This window comes from Aphelocoma coerulescens, chromosome 2, assembly GCF_041296385.1.
Source record: "Aphelocoma coerulescens isolate FSJ_1873_10779 chromosome 2, UR_Acoe_1.0, whole genome shotgun sequence".
Lineage (NCBI taxonomy): Eukaryota > Metazoa > Chordata > Aves > Passeriformes > Corvidae > Aphelocoma > Aphelocoma coerulescens.
The window spans coordinates 134348646-134371442 of record NC_091015.1 but is presented as its reverse complement, the minus strand read 5'-3'; the positions used below and the strand labels follow the sequence as shown (position 1 = coordinate 134371442).

The 22797-nt window shown below is 40.1% G+C and overlaps 1 protein-coding gene across 1 annotated transcript; it reads left to right on the top strand.

Moving 5' to 3' along the window:
• Positions 1–1992: 1992 nt before the first annotated feature.
• On the top strand, positions 1993–22487 carry TRAM1 (translocation associated membrane protein 1). The gene is made up of 11 exons (XM_069004924.1): positions 1993–2229; positions 5050–5113; positions 5689–5810; positions 6013–6129; positions 7030–7088; positions 7478–7562; positions 11112–11182; positions 11272–11376; positions 11919–12062; positions 12988–13148; positions 16271–22487. Exons 1-11 carry the CDS (start codon positions 2107–2109, stop codon positions 16342–16344), a joined length of 1125 nt encoding a protein of 374 aa, XP_068861025.1. The 5' UTR covers positions 1993–2106; the 3' UTR covers positions 16345–22487.
• The last annotated feature ends 310 nt before the right edge of the window (positions 22488–22797 follow it).

The following is a 22797-nucleotide window of genomic DNA, read 5'->3' as shown; positions in this document are numbered from 1 at the left end:
TGAGATGCCAGAAACTCCCCCTGACTCAGATTGTAGGGAATTTCCTTCCTTAAATAATGTGATCATTTTGAAGCCCAGCATTGGAAAATGTGGATGTCTGGAAAGACACCTGGCAAACATAGACCAGCCACCCATGGCATGCAGCAGACTGAGGGCTGACCATCCCACTTTTCCTAAAGTGCCATACAGAACTTCATGTGGCAGAAGAAGAAACTCCTGATAAAAGGAAGGTGTGGAAACTTCAAGTGAGGCAACAGGTTGCCTTGTTTTCCATTTCAGTGTAGCAGTTTACAATGCATCATCAGGACAAACACACAGCCAAGCTGAAACCGAGGGCCTGTATGACAGGATATCTAGCCAGGCACTAGAGGCACTTGCTGATTAAAGCTTGGGGAAAGCATGTCTTGTCCCAGTTAAGTCCTGTTTGTTACGTTCTGTGGAGATGAGATGGCCTGATTTCTTTTAAGTGAGGTGGGAAATAGATGCAAACTTCTCTTGCAAAAAGGAGTCCGATTTTTATTCCAACCTGGTGTCTTTCACAGGCGCAGTGTGTTATATCCATAACTATACCGTGTGCAATCAGGGATACACTTTCACATTGTTATTGTTGAAGTAATGTTCTGCTTATTTTACATTTACAGAATACTGGTGCAGCCAGGGGATTAAGGCACTTCTAGAATATAAAAAAATCTTGGGACTAAAGTATGAATGCTTCTTCTGTTTAATCATTAAAAAAATCCAGCTGTGAAAAGAAATTTTTCGGTAGCTTTCTCTGTATTTTTAAGTGTCCTAGATCATTCCCAGACACCAAATATAAATTCATAGAAAACCTCTGAGCATCTATGCAGCTGCTGGAGGTGTTTCACAGTTGAAAAACCTGGTCTTACACTGATCAGTCTGTTCCATGACTCACTGCTCCATACAGTTGGAAGAAATTAACCTGTTTAAAACAGCTCATGCAATGTATTTGGTGCATACTCAGTTCTGGCAAGACAATGCAATGCCAAATAGCTACACCTTAGTTTCTTGCCCTGTATTCATTAGCTACTGGCAGCAAAAGCCATTCTGACAACACTTAATTTCAGCTATAAATTAGTCCGTTTCTTTATATTTCTTTTCCATATATCCGCTGGGAGTATCTGCCTGACAGAAACCTTAATGAATAAAAATAGCATGAATTTCGCGAGGGTTGAAGGACCGGTGCACTCGGCCTGGATCAGCGCCTCATCAGCGTTGATTTTTCAGACCTCTTCGTTCATCGCTTTAACTTTGCAAGAGCCTTCTGTTACTGAGTTGGTTTTTTTAATCCACATCTAGCTTGTCTCGTAATGTCTCTTCCCTCTGTGCTTCCCGGTTGGCTTTCTTCCTGTCTGCTTTCTTGGAATTGGGTGTCTTGTTACTGTTCTTTCTGGCTACACAGAACAGTGTGGGCAGAGTGGCGGCGGGAGCTCGCTGCCGGCCCGGGGGCACCTGCACCGTGAGGCTGCCACTCAGTCGAGCCCAGCGAGCGCCGGAAAGAGCTGGCGGGGGTCTGGTGGCCACTAAACTGAGCCAGAACCCGCGGTGGAGTAGAGAGACATCCGTGGTGAATCTGGATAGCGGGGGATGCCGGTGGGGAGTAGAGGACCCGAAGCGGGGACAACCCGCCCTGTAAGGTCGCGCCTCCTCCGCGATCCCGGAGGGACCCACGGTCGTTTTCTGTCGCCGCTGCCTCGGTAGGAGAGAGAAGCTGGGCCGGTGCCCAGCGCGGGATTCGGCCTACCGCCAGCGAGTATCCGGCCAGCGCTGCTCGGGACGCAGCACCACTGCCCAGGTGCCACGACGCGGCTCCGCTCGGCTGCGCTGACAAGCCCCGGCCACGCCGCGCCCCGGGTTGGTGGGTTTGAACTGGCGGGCGCTGCCCTCGGCAGCGCGGGCGGGCGGGCGGAGGCGCTGCCGGCCGGCAGGGGCGCTGCTGGCGGCGGGGCGGGGGAAGCGGAGCGGCGGCGCTGCCATTCCCCGGCTGCGCGGCCGCCTCCTCCCCCTCCGCCTCTTCCTGGCCGCGGCTAGAGGAGCTGTGCTGGCAGCGGGGAGGCGGCGGCGGCGGCGCCCAGCTCCCGGCCCGCCATGGCGATCCGCAAGAAGAGCAACAAGAACCCGCCGGTGTTGAGCCACGAGTTCATCGTGCAGAACCATGCGGACATCGTGTCCTGCATGGCCATGATCTTCCTGCTGGGGCTCATGTTCGAGGTGAGGCGGCACCGACGCCCCCGCCGGGGGTTCTCTTCCCGCTTCCTCCCACTTCACCGGAGGCTCTCGGTGCTGGAGGGGAGGGAAGGCGCGGGAGTGCCGTGGCAGCGGGGGAGGCTGCGCGGGCGGGCGGCGGAGCCCTGCGGCTTCCCCCAGCCAGCGCCGCCGCCTCCCGGCGCACCTGCCCGCCGGCCCACGCCCGCCCCGCTGGACGCGGGGAGCGGAGCCGACCCCCGCCCCGCAGCAACGGCCCCAGAACCAGCGCGGGCGCCCTCCCCGGGGCGCGTCCCCGCTTCCCCGGAGGGAACGCCCTTTTCCCCGGCTCGGCTTGGAGAGGCGCAGCCGTGGGTGCCGCCAGGACCCGGGTCCCGCTTCCCCGCCGCCTCGGGCGGGGGGCCGTGCGGGGCCGGGAGCGGGGCGGCGCGCTGCCTGCCGCGGGAGTTCCTGCGGGCGGCGGGGTTACGTGGCAGCCAGGGAGGGGGGGGAGGAGTGCGCGGCACGGCGGGGAGGGGGCGGGGGGCGAGGCCCGGCCGCGACAGCCGATCCCCCGCTCTTTGTGTGCGCGGCCCCGCCGGGCCCCGCGGCACTACGGCTCCCGGCGGGCGGCGCGGCGGGAGGGGAAGGGAAGGTGGCAGTGACGTGTCCTTACGGACGCCGCTCGGGTCCCCCTGCCCGCGCCCCCGCACCGCCCCCCGCCCGCGGAGCATCCCGGCGGCTCCAGGCGCCGTTCGGCTGGGCTGGGCACCCCCGCCGCCTCCTCCCGCCTCGGAGATGCGCCGAGGTTTGGCAGCGGCCGAGGGGAGCTCTCCCTCCGGCCTGAGGGCGGCCCTGCTGCAGGCCCTCCGCTCTTTGGGCCCCCATGTTGAATGCAGATGTTTTAAAACGCGCCTTTTTGGCACTGGAAGGGTAAATTACAGGTGTGACTGCCAAAATGTTATCAGTGATCTAATATCGCTGACGATCAAATGAAGACACTGTTGACCAAATGTTTCTGGTATTTTAGATAATTGTTTAAACATTTGTTTCAGACATTTGTTGAGGGTTGTGGACCTTTTTGTTATAGGGATGGTTTTCAGGATGGTTTTATCCAGCTGTTGGTACAGCTCAGCACTAAAGGCCAGTGGAGTTAGGAAGAAGACAGATCGATAGATATATGAAAAATAAAAACAGGGCAGACCAGCTACACTGTTGTGTTTGGGTTTGCTATCAGAAATCACCACGATAGCCGTTATATGGTGGTTTTCTGGGGAATGAAATTAAAGAGGTGAACCTAAACTGTTACTTTTTGTGCCTACATCAGGCTTACTGTATTAACAGTATTACTGGTAGGGTTAGAAGTTTCGGGGGATTGAATGTGCAGAATTCTTTTGTTTCCATTTTTTTTAACCCACAGTGTTTTCTAACCCAGCGTAAAAAGGCTGTGTGTCATTGTTGGTATAGATGTGGTATGTTTCAAGTTTTTGAATGCTTTGATATAAGTCTTGGAAATCACTTGTTGCGGTTAATGGTGGTATGGTAAGGTGTTTACACTGCTTAACTTGTACAGTTCCAGTACTGAGAGTAGCTGACAGAGCCTTCAAAGGGCAGCTCAGGATTGAATACTGTTCTGAATTGTCCTATGAGGGCTCCCTTGATGAATAGGGAGCCCGAGGCAACTTCACTAATTTAAGCAAACTAGTTGGATTCCCTGAAGTTACATGGACTGAACAGTCTGCCACGTATTCAGGGTTTCATAGAAAATCTGGCACTTGTTGACAAAGCACTAGTTTTTAAATTCTCACTTCCTGTGAATAATTAGTACTGGTAGTAACCTAATCATTGTCTTCAGACACTCAGCATGTCCTTCCAAGATTCCTAAAGGGGCTTGGGTTTTTTGTCAGCCCTATTAATTACCACATAGACACTGGGTTTTTACAGCAATGAGAAAATATCTGATTGTGGATATGGTAAAACACAGTTATTTTTCCCTTTCATTTAGGGTCTGTTAATTCATGTTGGGATTCAATGAAGATGTGTTATAGTTAAAAATAAGTTTATGCTTATTGACAAATAAGAACTTGTACTCCATCTTATTTATTGGGGGTTTTAGAATATCTCCACCCCTCTCCCCAAAGAAAGCCATTAGGACAAACATCTTCTCTTCAAATTGCTTTTATGCATTCTGTTTTTTCTTACAGCCCATCATAATGGGGTAGTACCACTACTGCTAAATTCAATTTCATTTGTTTTATGCTTCTTGCCAAAGGATCCCCAGGGTCAAAAGAATGCTGATTGTACTGAGTTGGTATCCCACTGGCTGGCCTGAAATTGTTTTCTGTTCTTCATGCCTTTTTTTCATTCACTGTCCACATTTTTCAGATGACCCACAGATGTATGAATATGATAACTGACTTCCAAATTTTGTCAAATAAAAAAGGTACTTTTAAATAAAGTTTATTCTCAGCCACTGCTGAATGCATCATGGTCAAGGGACTCCATTATATTGTACATGCTGTTAATGTAATAATACAGTATGGACTAAGACAGAATTGTAGCATGTGTCTTCATTTTATCGTTGTAGGAAAGGCCGTTTGTAAGTAGCATTTTCAAGCATCTTTCATTTGGCAGGCTGAGTATTCTGTAAACAAAACTATAGAGACCACGCAATGTGTGCTGCCCTTGGAAAGTCAGGTGCAACAGTGAGATAATGAGAGTTAATCAGTTTTTTGGGAGGAGACAAACATGCTGGGCAAGGGTGCCAAAACTATGGGCAAATGTTTCCAGTTCAATGTAGTTTATTTCCATGAGGATTTATAGCACTTTTGGTTTTTCCTCTTTCAGATAACAGCAAAAGCAGCCGTCATTTTTGTTACACTTCAGTATAATGTTACCATCCCTGCCACAGGTATGTATCTTGCAGGATATGAGACAGTGTATCAGACATTATTAGTATGCCATGCTTCCTAGTCTTGACAGAAAGGGAATTTGTCAATCTGAATAGATAATGAACATCTTTCAAGAATTCCACTTTATTAAAACAGTGTTTTAACTAATTAGGTTAGAGACAATGTTTCTGTTCTGCTGGTTTTGTTATTAGTGCTGAACCACCATCTGACTGGTAGATAAATTCATGTGAATTCTTACTCTGGCTTTGCAGGTGACCATACTTAATAGTCAAAGTGGGGTGATAGTTTAACATATTTCCATTGCCCACTTTCGGTGTATTTGGGTAAGCTTCCTAAGTGCACTTAAGTTTTAAGTCTTATAGCACCTTTCCAGAGTCAAAATAAGTTTGTGATGTGATGGAGAAGATAACTATAAACAGTCTAGAGACCTAGCTCATGGTGGCAGTTTAATTTGACTTTTATTTGTTCAGCTAACTGCATGCTATTTCTGTCTGAAAGGTTTCACTCTGAGAAATAAACTTATTAACCATTAAACTGTATTGGTGCCTAACAATTAATTCTGTTTGTCTTTTAGAAGAACAACCTGCAGAAACAATCTCTCTCTATTACTATGGCATCAAAGACTTGGCTACAATTTTCTTTTACATGCTTGTAGCAATAATCATACATGCTATAATTCAGGAGTATGTACTGGATGTAAGTACAAAATATTAATTCCTTTCATCAAGATAATTGTCAGGTTTTAATTAGACTTTAAGACTATTAACTTGAAAGTAAACTTCTGCATTGAAGTTTTTAACTATAAAAACATGCATTAAAACTTTTAGATATTCTAATGCAGTTACCAAATAGATGTTAAGTACTGCAGCATATAAATAACAGTGAACTTTCATTTCAGAAAATTAACAGGAAAATGCACTTTTCAAAAACAAAGCATAGCAAGTTCAATGAGTCTGGGCAACTTAGTGCATTCTACCTTTTCTCCTGTGTTTGGGGAACGAGTATTCTTGTCTCTGTAAGTATGCTTCTTCTTCTGTTTCTATTACGAGATTTTTAAAAATTCACTTATGTTGCTGATGAATATGGCTTTGGCTTATTTTTCTGGTTTTAGCTGGTTTTAATTTTAAAGTGGGGATAAGTTAAAGTATTCTGTGTGGGTTGTAGTCATAACTGAGTATAGAGCCCGTAGTGTTACTGTTGCTCAGTCTTGAGTTGATTTACTGTTGAAATGAGTCAGGTAAAACCATTTAATTCTATTATGGTACTTAATTCTCTGTAGGGGTTTTTCATGTTGGTTTATTAACATAAAATAAATGTTTAGAAAACACCATACATAGCATTTTGGAGCCCAGGGAATGGGTATATGACAGATTCCTGTAGCCATGGGTCAGTGTGTGCTTTTAGGTGACATGCTCTTTGCTAGTGGCTGGATGTGTATGAGCTTAGCTTCATAGAAGGGGAAAAGTGTACCTTTTTTTTTTTTTTAACATAATAACTCCTGGAAAAACTTACTTTCTCTTAGTTAAGTTCAAAGTTTTCAGTGGTTTACAAGAGAGGACTTGTGGCTGTAGTAATGCTGGAATAATTTCCATCTCACAAAGACATTGTATCTTGAATGATCATTTGATTTGTTTGGCTGCTTTTTATTTTCCTAAGCCAGTGCAACTGTCTTTTGTTTTGGGGATTTGTTTTCTGCATTGGTTTGGTTTTATTTGTGATTTCTTGAGGGCTTTCTAAAAAAGGAAATTTACAGATCCTGTAGTTTTACTTGTGTATGTAGATGTGTGCGGTTTTGTATGTACACATATGCACACACATAAATGCATACATGTATGTCCAGTCATTATTTCTGACTAGAAAGTAACATCTTAGAGCATTTATTGGGATTTTTTGTTTGTTTTTTTTCTTTTTTTAGGAGAACTATATATCAGATCCAACCTCTCTGTGGAGGGACTATCCGCACACTCTGATTCCGTAAGGCCTCTTCCTTAGAGGATTGCTGGAGGAGAGGAGGGAGTGTTTTAAGCCTAGGATGTGTCATGTACAATCTGTGTAGAATTAGTTTGTAAAACTGTATTAGTCACTAATGTATTTTTGGTCATATTTATGTGGCCTCTTGATTCTTTTGACAACTTGTAGCATACAAAGTTCTTTTTCTGTAGGCTATTACTTAAAGAATTAAGTTTTTGTGAGCTTTGTCTTAATGACTTTGTTTTTAAAAATATTAGTTTAGAGTTGGCTGGCAGGAAAGATCTGTATTTTTTCTTTGAGACAGTGATAAAATGAGTTCACTAGAAGCTTCTGAAATGTTTTAAGTTAATTCATAATAAGTAATATTCTTCAATTTTTGCTGTATTGTACAGGTTTCAAATGAAGTTTTTCTACATCTTACAGTTGGCATACTGGTTTCATGCTTTTCCAGAACTGTACTTCCAGAAAACTAAAAAGGTAAGTTCAAAACGTAAATGGGAGGAACTCCAGAGCAAGGTGGCTTTTTTCTTTTCAGTTAAATCCTAATTGCAGTAAAATTGCTAAATATCTGTTGTGTAAATAAAAATTACTGGTATTTCTCATCCACTGAAAGAATTTTCCCTAGAGCAAATGAATGTGAGATTTTCTTTTCAGCTCTTTTTTGTTTTGTTTTGTATTGTTTCTCAGAATTGATAGACTGAATAGGCTCATTGAAATCACGGTTGCTTCATGAATCATGATATAGGTGTAGAATATAAACAGTGAATAAATCTGTACATCGAAGGAGTGTGAAAGTCTGGGATTTGATTTAAATAGCATTTTCCTCAGCAGAAATTCTGGTTAGTTATGTATTGAAATTTTTTTCAGTGCTCGATTTTTAACAGCATCATTTTTCCATTAAGGGTTTTCTCTGTTTTGGCTATGAGAACACTGAGTTTGCTGCAGATTTTTTGTAGCACATTTTTTTGCCTTCCTGGACCAAAATAAATAGTCTCTTTGAATGTTTTTGCTCAGGATCATTTTGCATAGATGGTTTCCTGCTTAAACTTTCCTGTTGTAAACTCCTCAGTATGGCTTCACCAAGGGCAAATGATACTTGACTAATTTAGTGGCCTTCCATGGTGGAGTTACTGCATCAGCAGATTAGAGAAGAGCTGCTGATGTCATCTACTTGAACTTCTGTTAAGGCTCTTGGCAGGGTTCCCCCAGCATTCTTACCTCTAAATTGGAAAGAGATGGATTTGATGGATGGACTGTTAGATGGACAAGGAACTGGCTGGGTGGCTGCTTCCAGAGGCTTAGAGTCAGTGAGTCAATGTCCAAGTGAAAAGCAGTAATAAGTGGTGTTCTTCAAGGCTCTGTACTGAAACCAGTGCTGTTTAACATCTTCATCAATGACATGGGCAAAGGGACCAAGTGCACCCTTGGCAAGTTTGCAGAGGACACCAAGCTGAGTGTTGCAGTTGGTTTGCTTGAGGAAAGGAATGCCATCCAGAAGGATCTTGACAGGCTTGAGGACTGTGTCCTTGTGAACCTCATGAAGTTCTACAAGGCCACGTTCAAGGTCCTGCACCTGGGTTATGGCAATTCCCAACATCAGTACTGGCTGGGGATTAATGGGTTGAGAATGGCCCTGCAGAGGACTTGGGTGCACCTGGGGGATGAAAATGGGACATGAGCTGGCAATATACCCTTTCACCCCAGAAAGCCAATTGTCACCTGGGCTGCATAACAAGCAGTGGCCAGCTGGTAGAGGGAAGGGATTCTACTCTGCTCTGGTGAAACTGCTCCTGGAGTGCTGCATCCAGCTCTGGGGTTCCCAGCACAAGAAAGGTACAGATCTGTTTGAGTGGGTCCAGAGGAGGGCCACAAAGATGAACAGAGGGCTGGAGCACCTCTTCTACGAAGGCAGGCTGAGAGAGTTGGGGTTGTTCAATCTGGGAAAGAGAAGGCTCCAGGGAGAACTTACAGTGGCCTCTCACTGTTTGAAAGGGGTATGTAAGAAAGATGAAGAGAGACTTTTTATTGGGGTCTGTAGTAACAAGGAGCAATGATTTTGAAAGAGGGTAGGTTTAGAGTAGATCTGAAGAAATTCTTTATGATGAAGATGCTGAGACACTGGAACAGAATGCCCAGAGAAGTTGTGAATTCACTTTCATTTGAAATGTTCAAGGTCAGGTTGGATGGGGCTTTGAGCAACCTGATCAAGTGATTGATGTCTGTGCCCATGGTGTAGCAGTTGGACAAGGTGATCCACAAAGGTATCTCTGAGCCCAAACCACTCTGCAACTGTTGTTGCTCTGTGACTAGGCTGCATCTCTGTTACCAGTTCTGCTTTATTCAAGAAAATGAAACATAGATGTTACATAACCGTAGGTCTTTGTACAGGAGCCTAGAAGAGGCTTGGTAAAATAGTAATGAGATGCACTGTTTTTATGCTGCTCAGATGCAGTATGAATACTGTTTTGCAGATACACTGCAGCTGATGTTCCCCTGTTGTGCTAGTGATACCTCTCAAATTTGACTTCACAGCCAAGTGTGGAGATTTTTCTTAAAATAACTTCAAGAAAGCTGTCACATGTGGCTTAAGTGCTGTATGTTGAATAGTAGTGTTTTACTTGGTTGCTGCTTTAAATTGTGCACTCTGACTTTTGCATTAAGTTTAAAGAGTGATAGTTCATTTGTTTCAGCAAGTTCATAGTTGATATTTTTTTAACCACAGCTTAACCTCTGCCATCTTGGCTTCCTTGCCTTATTCCTTCTCATGAAGGAATTTTACGGCTTTTACTCAGGTTTAGTTATCTGTTCTGCTGACATAAACAAGAAAAGAACTTCTTAACTCTGGTTCCTACATAGTCATGTATACCTGCATGTGCATTATTCCACAAGGCCAGCAGTCTCTGACAGTTTTTCTAAGCAGGCAGCATGGGCTGTTTAAATGTTGCCTCAGTTATAAAGTTGCCTGGTTGTGCTTGGAGAAACTGACCATTTGTACTGACTGTTGTCTTTGTCTGAAATAACTAATTTTTCATTTTCTTTCAGATAATTTAGAGTAGGTCTTTCTCCACCTGTTTTCTTGCTCTTTGTGCATTATGAGTGTGGTGTTTGCTGTTGTCACAGTTGTTTGGTTCTGTGGATTTGTTGGATTTGATATGGAGTATTGAATAACATAGTACAGCTCTTGTAAGATTAAAATTTTAGGCCTTTTTTAATTACATGTAGACAAGATAAAGCTAAAGATCCTTGCTTGAAGATTAGACAGTCTTTTCAAAAAGGAGTATTTTAAGCACAGCTGAATGTACTCTGCTACCACTCCAAAATAGGTTTGTATTGTGATCTGGCATACTTCAGTGGTTCTTGTGTTCACAGGCAGCACAATCTGCTCTCCATGTGCTATGTGTTTTCCTCTTCATTATTTCATCTCCATGAAGTGTTCACTTTAATAGGGCTGGCTAAAGCCTGACTTAAACTAGGACCACGTGGTTTAGCATGACTGGTTAATAACAATATTCTCTGTATTTGCCAGCTACAGTGTTCCAGAATTTTGGATGGCCTTGAATTTTTGAAATTGATGTCAACACTCGGAAAACTTTTTATTTTGATTTGTAGACTGTTATTTTATTCTGTTGCAATCTGACAATTTGATGGGCAGCAAACATGAGGAACTGTAGGATCTGATGATACAGTAATATATACGAAATAAGTACTTTAATAGCTTGTACAAATTCACAGTGGTCGTAACAAATAGAAGTGGATCCTTTTAAAAAGCATCTTTTCCATGTTTGATGCCTTTTCTCACAGTAGCATATGTAAGATGCAGAGTATTACTGGTAAGTAAGCAATAAGTTGTGTGTGCAATTAGATGATCCAGGCTGAGTAATTCAGTGCCAGACCAGGCCATGTTAAGGTAGCTGATAAACCAAGAAGAGTTTCCAAGACTGGGGAACAGTTTGTAATAACAGATAGCATTGTACAGTACTCTATAACATTGTGTATAACACATGGTCACTTCTTTCTCCCTGGTAGGAAGATATCTTTCGCCAGATTGTCTACATTGGACTTTACCTCTTTCATATTGCTGGAGCCTATCTCCTGAAGTAAGTCAATTGTAAACTTATGCTGGCTCCATTCTCTGCCTTAAACATCTAACCAAATGTCTGAATGTTTGTTTTATTTGTTTTGATAGTCTGACCCATCTTGGACTTGTTCTTCTGGTATTGCATTACTTCGTTGAATTTCTTTTCCACATATCCCGTCTTTTCTACTTCAGTGATGAAAAATACCAGAAAGGGTAAATAGTCTTTATCCTTAAAATGCATGTAATTTCTGTCTTAAAGCCTTTTGCATTTAACTAACCAGAAACCAAAATTACAAGGAAGTTCAAACAGTGTTTCTTAAACGACCACAGTTCTCCAGACTAATGTTAGTACTTATATTTCTAAACCATCAGTATACTTTTTACCTTGTTTTAGCCTATTTAAGTAAATATTAGTAGCAGTATAAAATGAAATAAAATCTCTCAATGTGTACTAATGTGTTTATTTTAAAAAGTTTTGTAGAGAAAGGAACAGGATGGGTTGCTAGTACAGCCAGTTCTGTAGGAACTAATAATGTGCTTTTGTTCTAATAGTACTGAAAAGCACTTTGCACTGAGTTGAAATTAGTTTTCATATCATAATACAAGATGCATTTAAGATAGGTGCAAAATCATGAATCTAGGTAAGTTCTTACATTTCAAACAAATTTGCAGGGTGAAGGGTAAACATCTGCATTGTTAGTGCCTGTGTTTTGAATGGAGAGTTCATTTAGTGTTTGTGGTGTTTTTATTTCTAGATTTTCACTGTGGGCAGTTCTTTTTGTTTTGGGAAGGCTTCTCACCTTGATTCTCTCAGTCCTCACTTTTGGCTTTGGACTGGCAAGAGCAGAAGATCAGCAGCTGAATTTCAGTACTGGGAACTTTAATATCCTGGCTGTTAGGTATGGTAAACTTGGAACAGTTCTTAAGCATGTGCTGTAAACCCATGTTAAATACACAGTATAAGTGGTATGGTACTACTGCCAGTAATTCTGAATTATTGAGTGTCTTCATGCAACCAATGGGATCAATAGAAACAGCTTATGTAAGAAACTTATAAGGCACAGTGAAATGAATTGACTGATATACAGTCTACAGCTGAGAAGTCTGTAACTGGTTACTCTTCTTTTTTGGCTTAAAAAAAACAACAAAAAACCAAAACCAACCAAACAAAAAGCAAAACAAAAAAAACCAAACCACTACAAAAAAAAAACCAAAACCAAGCAAACAGAATTAAAAGGAATATTCAATTAGAGACACTACTTTCAATTTTTTTAGAGTTAGTAAATTGAATTCTAGATATAGTTGCTGTGAGTTTATCTTAGAGGTCAAAGCATTATGTCCAGAGCATCTTTGGTCCTGACTGAAGATTTCTGCCTCTTTCTCTGCTTTTATTATGGCTTCTATTGCTGCTCATGATCCAACTACTTGGCCTTCATATGAATGCAGAAAAGGAAGTTATTGAAACACTGACAATGTCAGCATTATCTTGCAAAATTGATACTCTACTGCAAGACACTCCTGAACCATTTTCAGCTGTTACTACCTGGTACCCTGAGAGTAATTCTGAGAAAGACAGCAGGAAAGAAACCTAGTACTTGCCAGTTCTTATGGGCAAAAATTTCACTCTCACTCTATATCTAGTTTTGATCATCTGTGCTTAAGCCCAGTCTTGCCCTATGTGGGCAAACTCTTGGCTTAGAAAATGGATGTTACCAGGAGGAGGGGATGGAAGTTGCCAAAAAACCTGAGGTCTTCTACTTTCCTTTTCTGTTTGAATAATGAGACAAACACACTGATAAGACTTTACCTGTTACTTGTTTCTAGAATCAGTGTGCTGGCCTCCATCTGCATGACTCAAGCATTTATGATGTGGAAGTTCATTAATTTCCAGCTTCGGAGGTGGAGAGAGCATTCTTCTTCTCAGCCTCAGTCAGTGAAAAAGAAGTTTGTATCAGCTAAAGGAAAGACCTCCAGAAAAGAAAGAGGTTTGTAGTTTCAGTTTTTCTGTCGCCTTGACTTCTCAAAACCAACTTCAGTTTGCTGAAGAAGCATTTTGTGTTTAAGTTGTGAGATGACTCAGCTTACAGAAGCAGTAGTGGTGATTACTGTGGGAAGAATAGATTTTTAGAAAAACACTATCTATGGTTGGGTTTTCTAAGTGCCCAAATTAAGGAGTTACTGTGTTATTTTAGTTAATGCAGTATGATATTTTTATTATCTTTAATTTAATTATTTGAACAAAATATATCATGCTTATGTTTTGTTCCTTTATAAAAAGGGAAGAGATGCAATTTTAGATCTGTTCCCTTAGACACATATTTGTAAAATTTTCTTGCGGTGGATTTCAAGCTTGTTTTTCATTGCCATGAAATTCTGAGGGCTTAGGGCAAAGAGGTAGTTTGATGATCCACCCAGTGAAAATTTTTGTGTTAGAAAGTGATAGTTCTTTAAGGAAAGGTAATAACTACTTACTACTCTAAACCTGTGTTGAAGCATTTGGAAACAAGCTGATGAGTCCAGTTTGACTTTTTGGTTGTGTCACACCCTTTTTATGGAAAGGGCATGAAAGATAAACCGAATGCTCTTTCCTCCAAGAAAAAGTTATGTGCTCTTTTTAAAAAAAAATTAAATCCCTGTACTGCGTTGCCCCAACAGTTCAGCTTTTGTGTATTTAATTGCTAGCTTGAATAATTTCTGCACTCTTTTGAAATGGCAGAAATTGTTTCAAAATCTTTTTTCAGCACAATCCTTTGATCCCAATCATGTGTTACCAACCTGTTACACTTTTTGACACATTCAGTGTAATATGTGTCAAGACCGTTTGCACTGAGAACTGAGATTTGTGGTGGGAGATCAATAATTTTTTTTTTATTTCTCTTTTTTATTATGTGTTTTAGAGTATTGCTGCACTCCCTTTGGATGATTTGTAATTATCACAACTTGGCTTTTGTGTAGTGTTGGGGGGTTTTTTTTGCATCTGAATATTCAGTTGGATTTTTTTTTTATATATATATATATGAGTGAAGGTAGTTTCCTATGTAAATGTCCTATTTAATCAGAGCTTCATGTTCATGGCCTTCTCACTATGGGTTTTTTTAAATTTAATTTAAGTCTTTTATGTCAAATAATTTTAAAATATGTGCCTTGATGGTGATTTAATCAGGGAGTCAGAAATGTAATAGCTAAAAATCTCTTAATCTATATCATTTGTGTAATTTAGTGAATCTGCTGTGTTTCGCCCAACTTCAATGGAGACTTGCAAGTGGTAAACAGATAGTGAAAAAGTCAGTTAATTGGAGTTGTGGTTTAATTCACAAAATAGTTGAATTATGCCTGTCTTGAAGATTAGAGAATTTTATTCCATGTTTTAAATGGAAATAAAAAAATTCAGTCCATTCAAATTCTTCTGTTTTGAATACTCCTGTTGTCTGTTCAGAGACTTGCATAGGGTGCAGCAAAACAGTGTTTTTGAAAGAGTAATATACACAATTGAACTGTTTAAAACACTATTTTTTTTAATACTTGAATTTTTTTTGGGAGCCAGGGCACAATAAAATGTGTTACTTTCAGTCTATGCCAAAAGCAAGAAATGACAGTAGAAAAATCATGCTGGTGATGTAGGTGGAGTACACAGCCACATGCTGGTCCAAATTCTTTCTTTTACCTAACCTGTGTAAGAAAATAGCTGGCTTGGGTCCAGCACATTGTTTTTAAGCTTCTTTATTTAAAAATAATTCAAATGTTTTCAGAAATATCCAAAGACCTCCTTATGAAGGCTTAAAATGGTGGTGTCATTTACAGCCAGATATGTGGTCAAACAGACTTTGACTCTTTGGGCCTGTCTCTGGTCTTGTGCTCATGTGTGGTTCTCTTTGTTACTGTTTTTTGTTGTTTATTTGCATAAATGGGAGCATTTGGGTGTCATGGGAGAGAGAGGGAGGCCAGCAGTTGTTTTTGTAGACTGGCCACACGCTGGTGACCTTCAACACATCTGCAGATGGAAAAAATAAGTTTAGCCAGTCCTTTGTAAAAAAATATAAATATAAATATATATATATATAAAAAATAATTTTTAAAAGGCACCCAAAAAACCAGCAACTGTTGCTTGAAGTCAGAATGATATGAGTCAGAGCAGAAATGTTAGGCTGCAAGCATGGTAGCTGCCTGTGCACTATGCTCTTTTAGATCTGTGTTATAAATATGGTTACTGTCAGGCAACATCTGTTTCCTTGGTTGTGGTGAAACTGAATAAAGGGGTTACTTTTCATTCACAATGGTATCATGTTGCTCCACTTTACTAGTTGTGTGCACCATAAAGCCACAGATTGTGCCTTGTTGGTTTAGGGGAAGCTTTTGCTAACAAATCATCACTGGTGCTTGAACAGATTAAACCTCTTGAGATCTTCAAGCTGGCCTTGAAGTGGGATAGAAGTAGAGAGTTGCAGCTGGCAACACATTCCTGCTTTGTGCTCTTAGATAGGTGCCTGATCTTGAGCTCTTTCCACCTACACATACTGCAAATCTGAACTAGTGTTGTACTTCTGTCTGTCTTATCTATGTAAATAGCTTCATCATAACATAAATGAATTCTGTATTTTGAAGTATATGCTTTAAAAATCGTGAGTGTATGTGTGTATAAAGAATTTCCTCTGTATCAAATGCTTGTAAAGGTAAGCAAAGGAGTGTAATTTTAGCAAGACTTATGAAATAGGTGGGATAAGTAATTAAGACCTGTAGCAGAGAATTGTGTATATACTGTGTCTCCAGAATTTCACAGAACCATCTCATCTACAGGTTGTGCTTTACTTTTTCACAGACTATCTTCTAAAATACTGTAACAGGTCTAGATTTTCAGTCTAGATGTATATAATGCACACATTTCAGTGTCTGGCTACATCAGGAAACTGGAATTTATTGTAGTAAACTTTAAATATTGCACTTTGTAAAAACTTCATTGTACTGTTGTACTCTGAATGAAATTAAGAGGTTTTAAAAAAAGGTACATCAGAAAAGAAGTTAAAAGGCTGTTTGTGTAGGACCCACAAAAATGTAATAAAATCTAAAGCATCTCACTGTATTTGAAAAATATTTTCTTCCTTTTTTCTAGAAAATGGAATAAATGGAACAGTGACCTCAAATGGAGCAGACTCGCCTCGCAGCAGGAAGGATAAATCCTCGTAAAACTGGGTTTTATTAAGTTAATTGACTAATGTCCCCAAAGAATCTGCTTTTTACATGGATGGCCCTTCAGCACTAGAGATATTATGGATTAAAGAAAATACAATTCATGTTTTTTGATTATTGCTGTTATTTTGGGAAACTTTTTTTAAAAAGCCATTTTGACTAAAGCAAAAGGTTTATCTCTCTTCAAATACTTGGGGGGAGGATTCAACACTTTTTAAAAAACATTGACGCTTTTTTAAATATTTACTGTGATGAATAACTTAATGAGGATCACTGTTGCAGTGTATTATTTCCTTCCAGTTTTTGTAACCTTGGTGATACTGTTCTACCAACTTCACTTTTTCCAAGTTCCTCAAGAAGTATTGCAAAATTGAAGTAAAAACATAGTATGCATTTTCAGATACTCTGGGTTTTCAGTTAATTACCTTGACTCAAATTTACACTTCAATTTGGGATTCCAAGACCACACCAACAGACCTCTTTATTTGGTAGTTACTAGATGCACAATGTCTGCTCTAAGAATTGCCCCATATCATTAAAACAAAACTGAACTAATTGGAAATGTTGCAGAGTCTTATTGTTTGTTGGTTAGAAATCTCTTACAAGGAGCAAAACACCTTTTTGAGATATAGCTTTTAGCACTTGAAACTTAGAAGGGAGTGTGTATGGTCATAGAAAGAGTTGATTTGAGTAGCACTGTTCACTTCTGTCTGTGCTTTTGAAGTGTACGTGTCTTGGGGAATTAGTGTGCGTTGGACCTTCTTTGGAAACTTGTCTGTCTGATTTTAGGGGTGGAGGTTCTTACAATGTGTTGTGTTTGTTTTGGGAAGCAATTAATGCTCCATGAAGAGGGAATTAAATAAATGGATCAAGTTATGAGAAACATTCCTTTATTCTAACTGCTTTGCTTTGTTTCACCTCTGTTAGGACATAGGTTGATTTCTCCTATATATATTTTTATGAAAAAATATTTAAAAGCTACAGCTTCTTAAAACTGATTTATTGTGGCCTCTGCTACAACTGGAAAAATATAAATTTAAGAATTTTTCCATTATCTTGCATAATTGTATTCAATGTGAAACTTTGTCCAGTTAGTTTTCCAGTTTAATATGCAGATAATGTTTCCTCTGTATGCTTTTGTAAAGGGTATAATTCAACCTGTTTCACTTGAGAATGAGTGAGACATTTATTTCAGTCTTAAGAAGTTGCTAAATTAGTCTACCAAGTTAACCCAAGTATTGAACTGCTTATTGACTGAGGAATAATTATGAGCAATCAAGCTGATAAATAAAATAATTTTAATTAAAAACTGTTACTATAACTGAGTTTATACCCAACAAAGTAATAAATCTGCATTCTGTATTTTCTACAGTTCAATTGCTTACTATTCAGAATAAACGTTTCTAGTACAAAATCCTCACTACAAGTAACTATCCATTCTTCAGTTGTTTAGTGCTATTTAGAGTTACTGCAGTATAATTTATTGTATGTTTCGGCTGATTACAGTCACAATTCCCAAGTATTTGGTTCACAGCTCCTGAGGTGGCCTTGGCAGACTTGTACTTGCTTAGCTTAAGAACTCTGGGGCAGTGTGCCCTGTAATACCCTGCCCTAAATATAGTCTGCTTCAGTAGAAGTGGCTATCCCATGTCTTGATTGGAACAGGTAGAACTGTGAATCTGTCTGATCTGACCGTGAAACTGGAAAACTGGAACTCGGAAATTTTGAGAGAATTGTGTACATTATATACTCGTCGTCCAAAATTTTGGGTTGTGTCTGATGTTTCTAGAAAAACCTTCACAGATTCTGTGTGCCTTGCTCTCAACTTGTACCTTAAGCCAAAGGGAGTAAATTTGAAGTGTCTAGTCTGGTACTTGGACTCTAAATCAGTTTGCTTGTGATATCTGGTTGTACTGGGGCTGTCAGAATCATAAAGAGTGGAGGAACAAATTATGAAGGGAGAATTTAAGGTACTTCTTGAGATCTTCAAGACTGATAGGAGTCTGAGGGCTGTAATAGTTGTTTCCCTAAGGCAAACTATTTCTTGTAAACCTCATTCTTTGGCAAAGTAGTCTTGAAATGTAAACTTCAGGTTAATTTCCAAAAACTTCAAAAGAATATATTCTTGACTGTTAATACTGACATTGCGTTTTGTCTCCTTTTGGCCTTATGGACGGACATTCTCGGCCTTCGGACATTTACAAAAGCACTTTTGTTTCCACAATGGCTTAATATTCATCATTGCCTTATAGGAGTTGTTGGCATCTGCCAAGTAATAGAAAGTAACAACAGTTGTTCTAGAATTTGGAAAGAGTATTGGAAGCCAGTATTTTCTGTCTCATGTGTCACAACTAAAAATACATATTTATCATGTTTGATGAGGCAAAAGCAGTAATTTTAAATTCTCTACCTTGGGATGGAAACATTCATAAACTTAGAAGATATTGAGACTTCTATTTTTAGTTTGGTATTATTTGTTTTAGCATAAGAGTATTGTTTGGCTGGGTAACTTCTTTTGAATTGTTTAAAATTAATTTTCAAATGTTATTGCATTTTTGGCTTTTTACTGGTAATCTGAGATTCAGTAAGATGGAAGAAGATTAGTTGTCTAATCATGTTTTCTTAATTATGGAATCAAGAAAATTAGAAATGGAAATGACTGAGGAGTTCATTATTGTATCCTACACCAAATAAAATAGGTAGTAGTTAATTTATCCTCATCAATTACCAGGTCCCACAAAGAGAAAGCTTTGTCCATTCAGATGGATTTGAATTGAGTAATTACACAGAGAGTGGATAGGGTTTGTTGGGTTTGGTTTTTTTCTTAAACCTCCTTCTCTTCGCCCCGTCTTGTCAAAACTTTTCAAGATTTAACAACAGATGATTTCAAGCCTTTTTTGACCACCAAATGTGTGTTTATGTGCCAGAATATTCTCTCAAAACCAGTATTTTATTTTTAAAGTGATTAATTTCAAATTACAAACAAGGAATGCAGAGCAGCTGAAATTAATTTTCAGCGTTTTAGTTTTTATCAGGACACTTTCTCCTTGACTAGTTGCAAAAACTGCTTTCTCCTGTGTGAATCATTCATGAATGTGGAAATACTCTGTGGAAATACTGCTTTTCTGGTGATCCCATGCCCAAATTCAGGAATGGTGAAGGAATTTGCTAAGCAGAGAAAGTGCATAGGCTATTTCTGCTAACTTCAGGTTATGCTGAAGGTAAATTATATATGTTGGGATAATGCATTTAGAAAATCAGTTACTTGTAAGCATTTGGTATTTTTTCTAAATACTCTTTCTCTTTGAAAATTTTAGTTGTGTTATGGAGTTATATTACACAGAATTGTAATAAGCAGTGTGGTCCTCTGATTTAAGTAATTGGGCTTCTGTAAAAAGAGTCAGTGCACCTCTACAGTCCCCTTTGTTCTTTGAAGATTTCTGACTGACTGCACTTGAGTTGATTTTGTTGGGGACAAAACTTGATAGGAAAGGGAAGGGAGGATTTCCATAGCCATGCTAGCCTGAAAGTAATGTAGGTTGCTGCCAAAACTGAGGTTCTGTCCCTTGCCTTAGCTAGCAGAAGCCTTTCTGGTTGCATGGTGAGCTAGACCAGAGAGCTGGTGCACCTGAAAACAAGCATGTTTGGGTTTTTGCCATTGGATTAGTTGCCTGATAGTAACCCCAGAGTTTCACAAGTAATTATGTATAAGCAAGAAGAAAAGTTGCATGGTGAACTGATGGATCAGGTTCTAAGGCAGCTGCCCCTTTCAACAGCATGTTGCTTAAAAATTACGCTAGATTACAGTAGGGGAGATCTTTAAAGGCTTCCAGTCATAGGTACCAGAAGGGACCTAGTCTCTCTGGTAGCTCCTACATGCCAAACCATTAAGTATTAATGGATTTTTTCAAATCTGGTGGGGAAGGGGAAATACTCATTGTGGTTTACTGTATTGAGATACCTTTTATCTGTCATCAGGCTTTCCAAGCAGTGCAAGAGGATACTGGCAGTGTAGAAGTAGGGATTTTGAAAATGTAGATTGTCCTAGACTAAACAAACAGTATTACTTCCCTTCACAGCCAGGAAACTATGGGGTTTTTTTGCTTTTTTGGTGTGAGATTTTTTTTTTTCTCCACCTAAACCCTTTATGTATTGAAGTAGGTCTTCCAGAGAGCTTTGCAAGAATTGCACTGTATGCTTGTCTTGGTACGTGGAGGGGAGGATTGTTTTTCTCTTACTTTGTTTTCCTGTTTTCAGGAAGTTCACCAGCTGATTCCTAGGTCATACTTGGGTTTGGTTCCATTTCTGACTCAGCCCTTTGGGCCTGTGTTATAAATGTTGGAGACCAGCACTTTCAATAGGCTCCCTATGCAGCGGTGATCATTGCTGTCCTAATTGTTCTCTCTGGAAAATGTCCGTATTGAAGGGACTGGAACACAAAGTAGAGACAGTGGTGATGTTTGTAACATTTACAGGCCAGTGAGAGCCTGCATACAGAGATGGCATCCGGAGAGGGGGCTGTGGTTTAATGCCTGCATCTTGTTATGCAAATATTTCAGTTATTTCTGGTGCAGGGTATAAGAGTGTCCTACAAAATGAAGGCTTGGGGAATATTTAGAAGATCCTTTAAAAAGAAAAATACTTCAAAGGACTGACGTCAGTTATCATCTGTTCATCATATTTGAATCTCTTACATTGTGAGCTGTGGATTATCTTTAGAGCACTGGATTAGCCCATGCTTATTGGTTTGTTGGTGGGGTTGTTTGATGTACTGTGGGTTGTTGTGGATGTCTGGTGAGTATCCCCTCTTCACACTGCTCCCCAAACTACTCAGTTTTGGATCTGATAACCCTAAATCTGTACACATTAAGCAATTTTGTGTGCTCTTCAGAACTAAAATAGGATCAGTGCTGGAGTGTTTCTGGATCAGACGTGCATGAAATAAGCACATCAGTAAGTTGAGTGTCGTCAGAACCACCTTAATGGGAACTGAAACTCTTAAGGATGGATAAATTGCAATACAGCTTGGATATAGCTCCCATCCACATTGTGGGTGAAATGGGACTGCTGTTGGCATCTGCCACTGTCCATTCCCTTTGGTGAGCGATGGGTGAGGAGTGCTGGGCTGCAGAAGCAGTAGGCTGGCTGCTTTCTGCCTTTTGGAGAAGTTCTTTTGATGTTGCCAATTCAAAAGGCAACAACTCTTATTTCTGGTTTAAAAAAAAAATCATATGGCCTAGTTTTGAATCCAATATACTTGATCTCTTTCTATGTGTCCTGTCACTTTTATTTTAGTTTCTGCAAATAGTTTAGTTTTATCCAGCTCAAGGATGGCAAGTCTGTGATGTGAGTGCCAGAAATGACAACTCCTTTTCCTTCTTTTTGTATTTGAAACTTTTTGCAGAATCAGAGCAGCTAAAGTGTAGCTTTATAATTCAATAGTGTTTCAGTATTCATTCTTTGTCTGTATTTATCATGGTTAACATTAAGGGTCAGGCATTGTCGTTCAGCACAACACAGTTGTTACTTCTTCATGCCACACACAAGAGTGTTAGGCAATTTGATATACTGACTTGAAGAAAAAAAAAAGCGTTAGTCAGTCTGGTTCAGCAGAAATTTATATTCCTGGATGGTTTTGCTTTGCATGTTGCAGTTCACTTTCACTGCCTTTCTCATTTAGGAAACGGGGCACCCAAGATCTCTGAATCTCTAGACTGTAGTTTTGCTGTATACCACTTGAAAAATTATGGTCTAGAGCTTTGTGTCTCCTTATATTGGTTTTATATGTTGAAGACTATATCTTGCATTGTAATCAACAGACAAAAATTCAGCCCATGGTAATAAGAATACTGTAACAGGGTAAGAATTTCAACTCTTGAACTCCAGACTAGAAACCAAGCCAAAACTTAACTCATGTTCTCACGCAGGTGATTCCTCCTCTTTGTTTCTTGATTAATCATTATCTTTGTTTTGTTTATGTAGACTGTAAGTTCTTGTGGCAAGGGTTGTCTTTCGTGCGTGTGTGTGCGTGTGTGTACCCAGGACAATAAGGTCTGGAGCCCCGGTCTGTGGAAGCTGTAATAAGCAATCACCTTGTTATTGTTTTCCTGGATATCATAATAAAGAGTATCGAATTAAAACTGTGCTTGAATAGTCTGTTACAAAAATGGAGGCATTTAAATTGCTTCTGGCCTTGCTTACAGTCCAGCAGCATCAGGGAGGTACTGCTCAAAGGCAAATACAGTGTTTTGTTTGGGGATATTCACGTGAACCAGGGAACACAGAGACAGGAAATCTGCTTAGGCTGAAGAGCAATGGCTTGTAACTCGGGTTGGAGCTGGAACTTGCATGAAATTATCAGGAGCTCAGGACTGAGTTTCTCGCCTTCTGTCAGCTTGACAAACTGCATTGGACCTCCCTCTTGGGAAGGTGGGGCTTGTTTACTGTAGT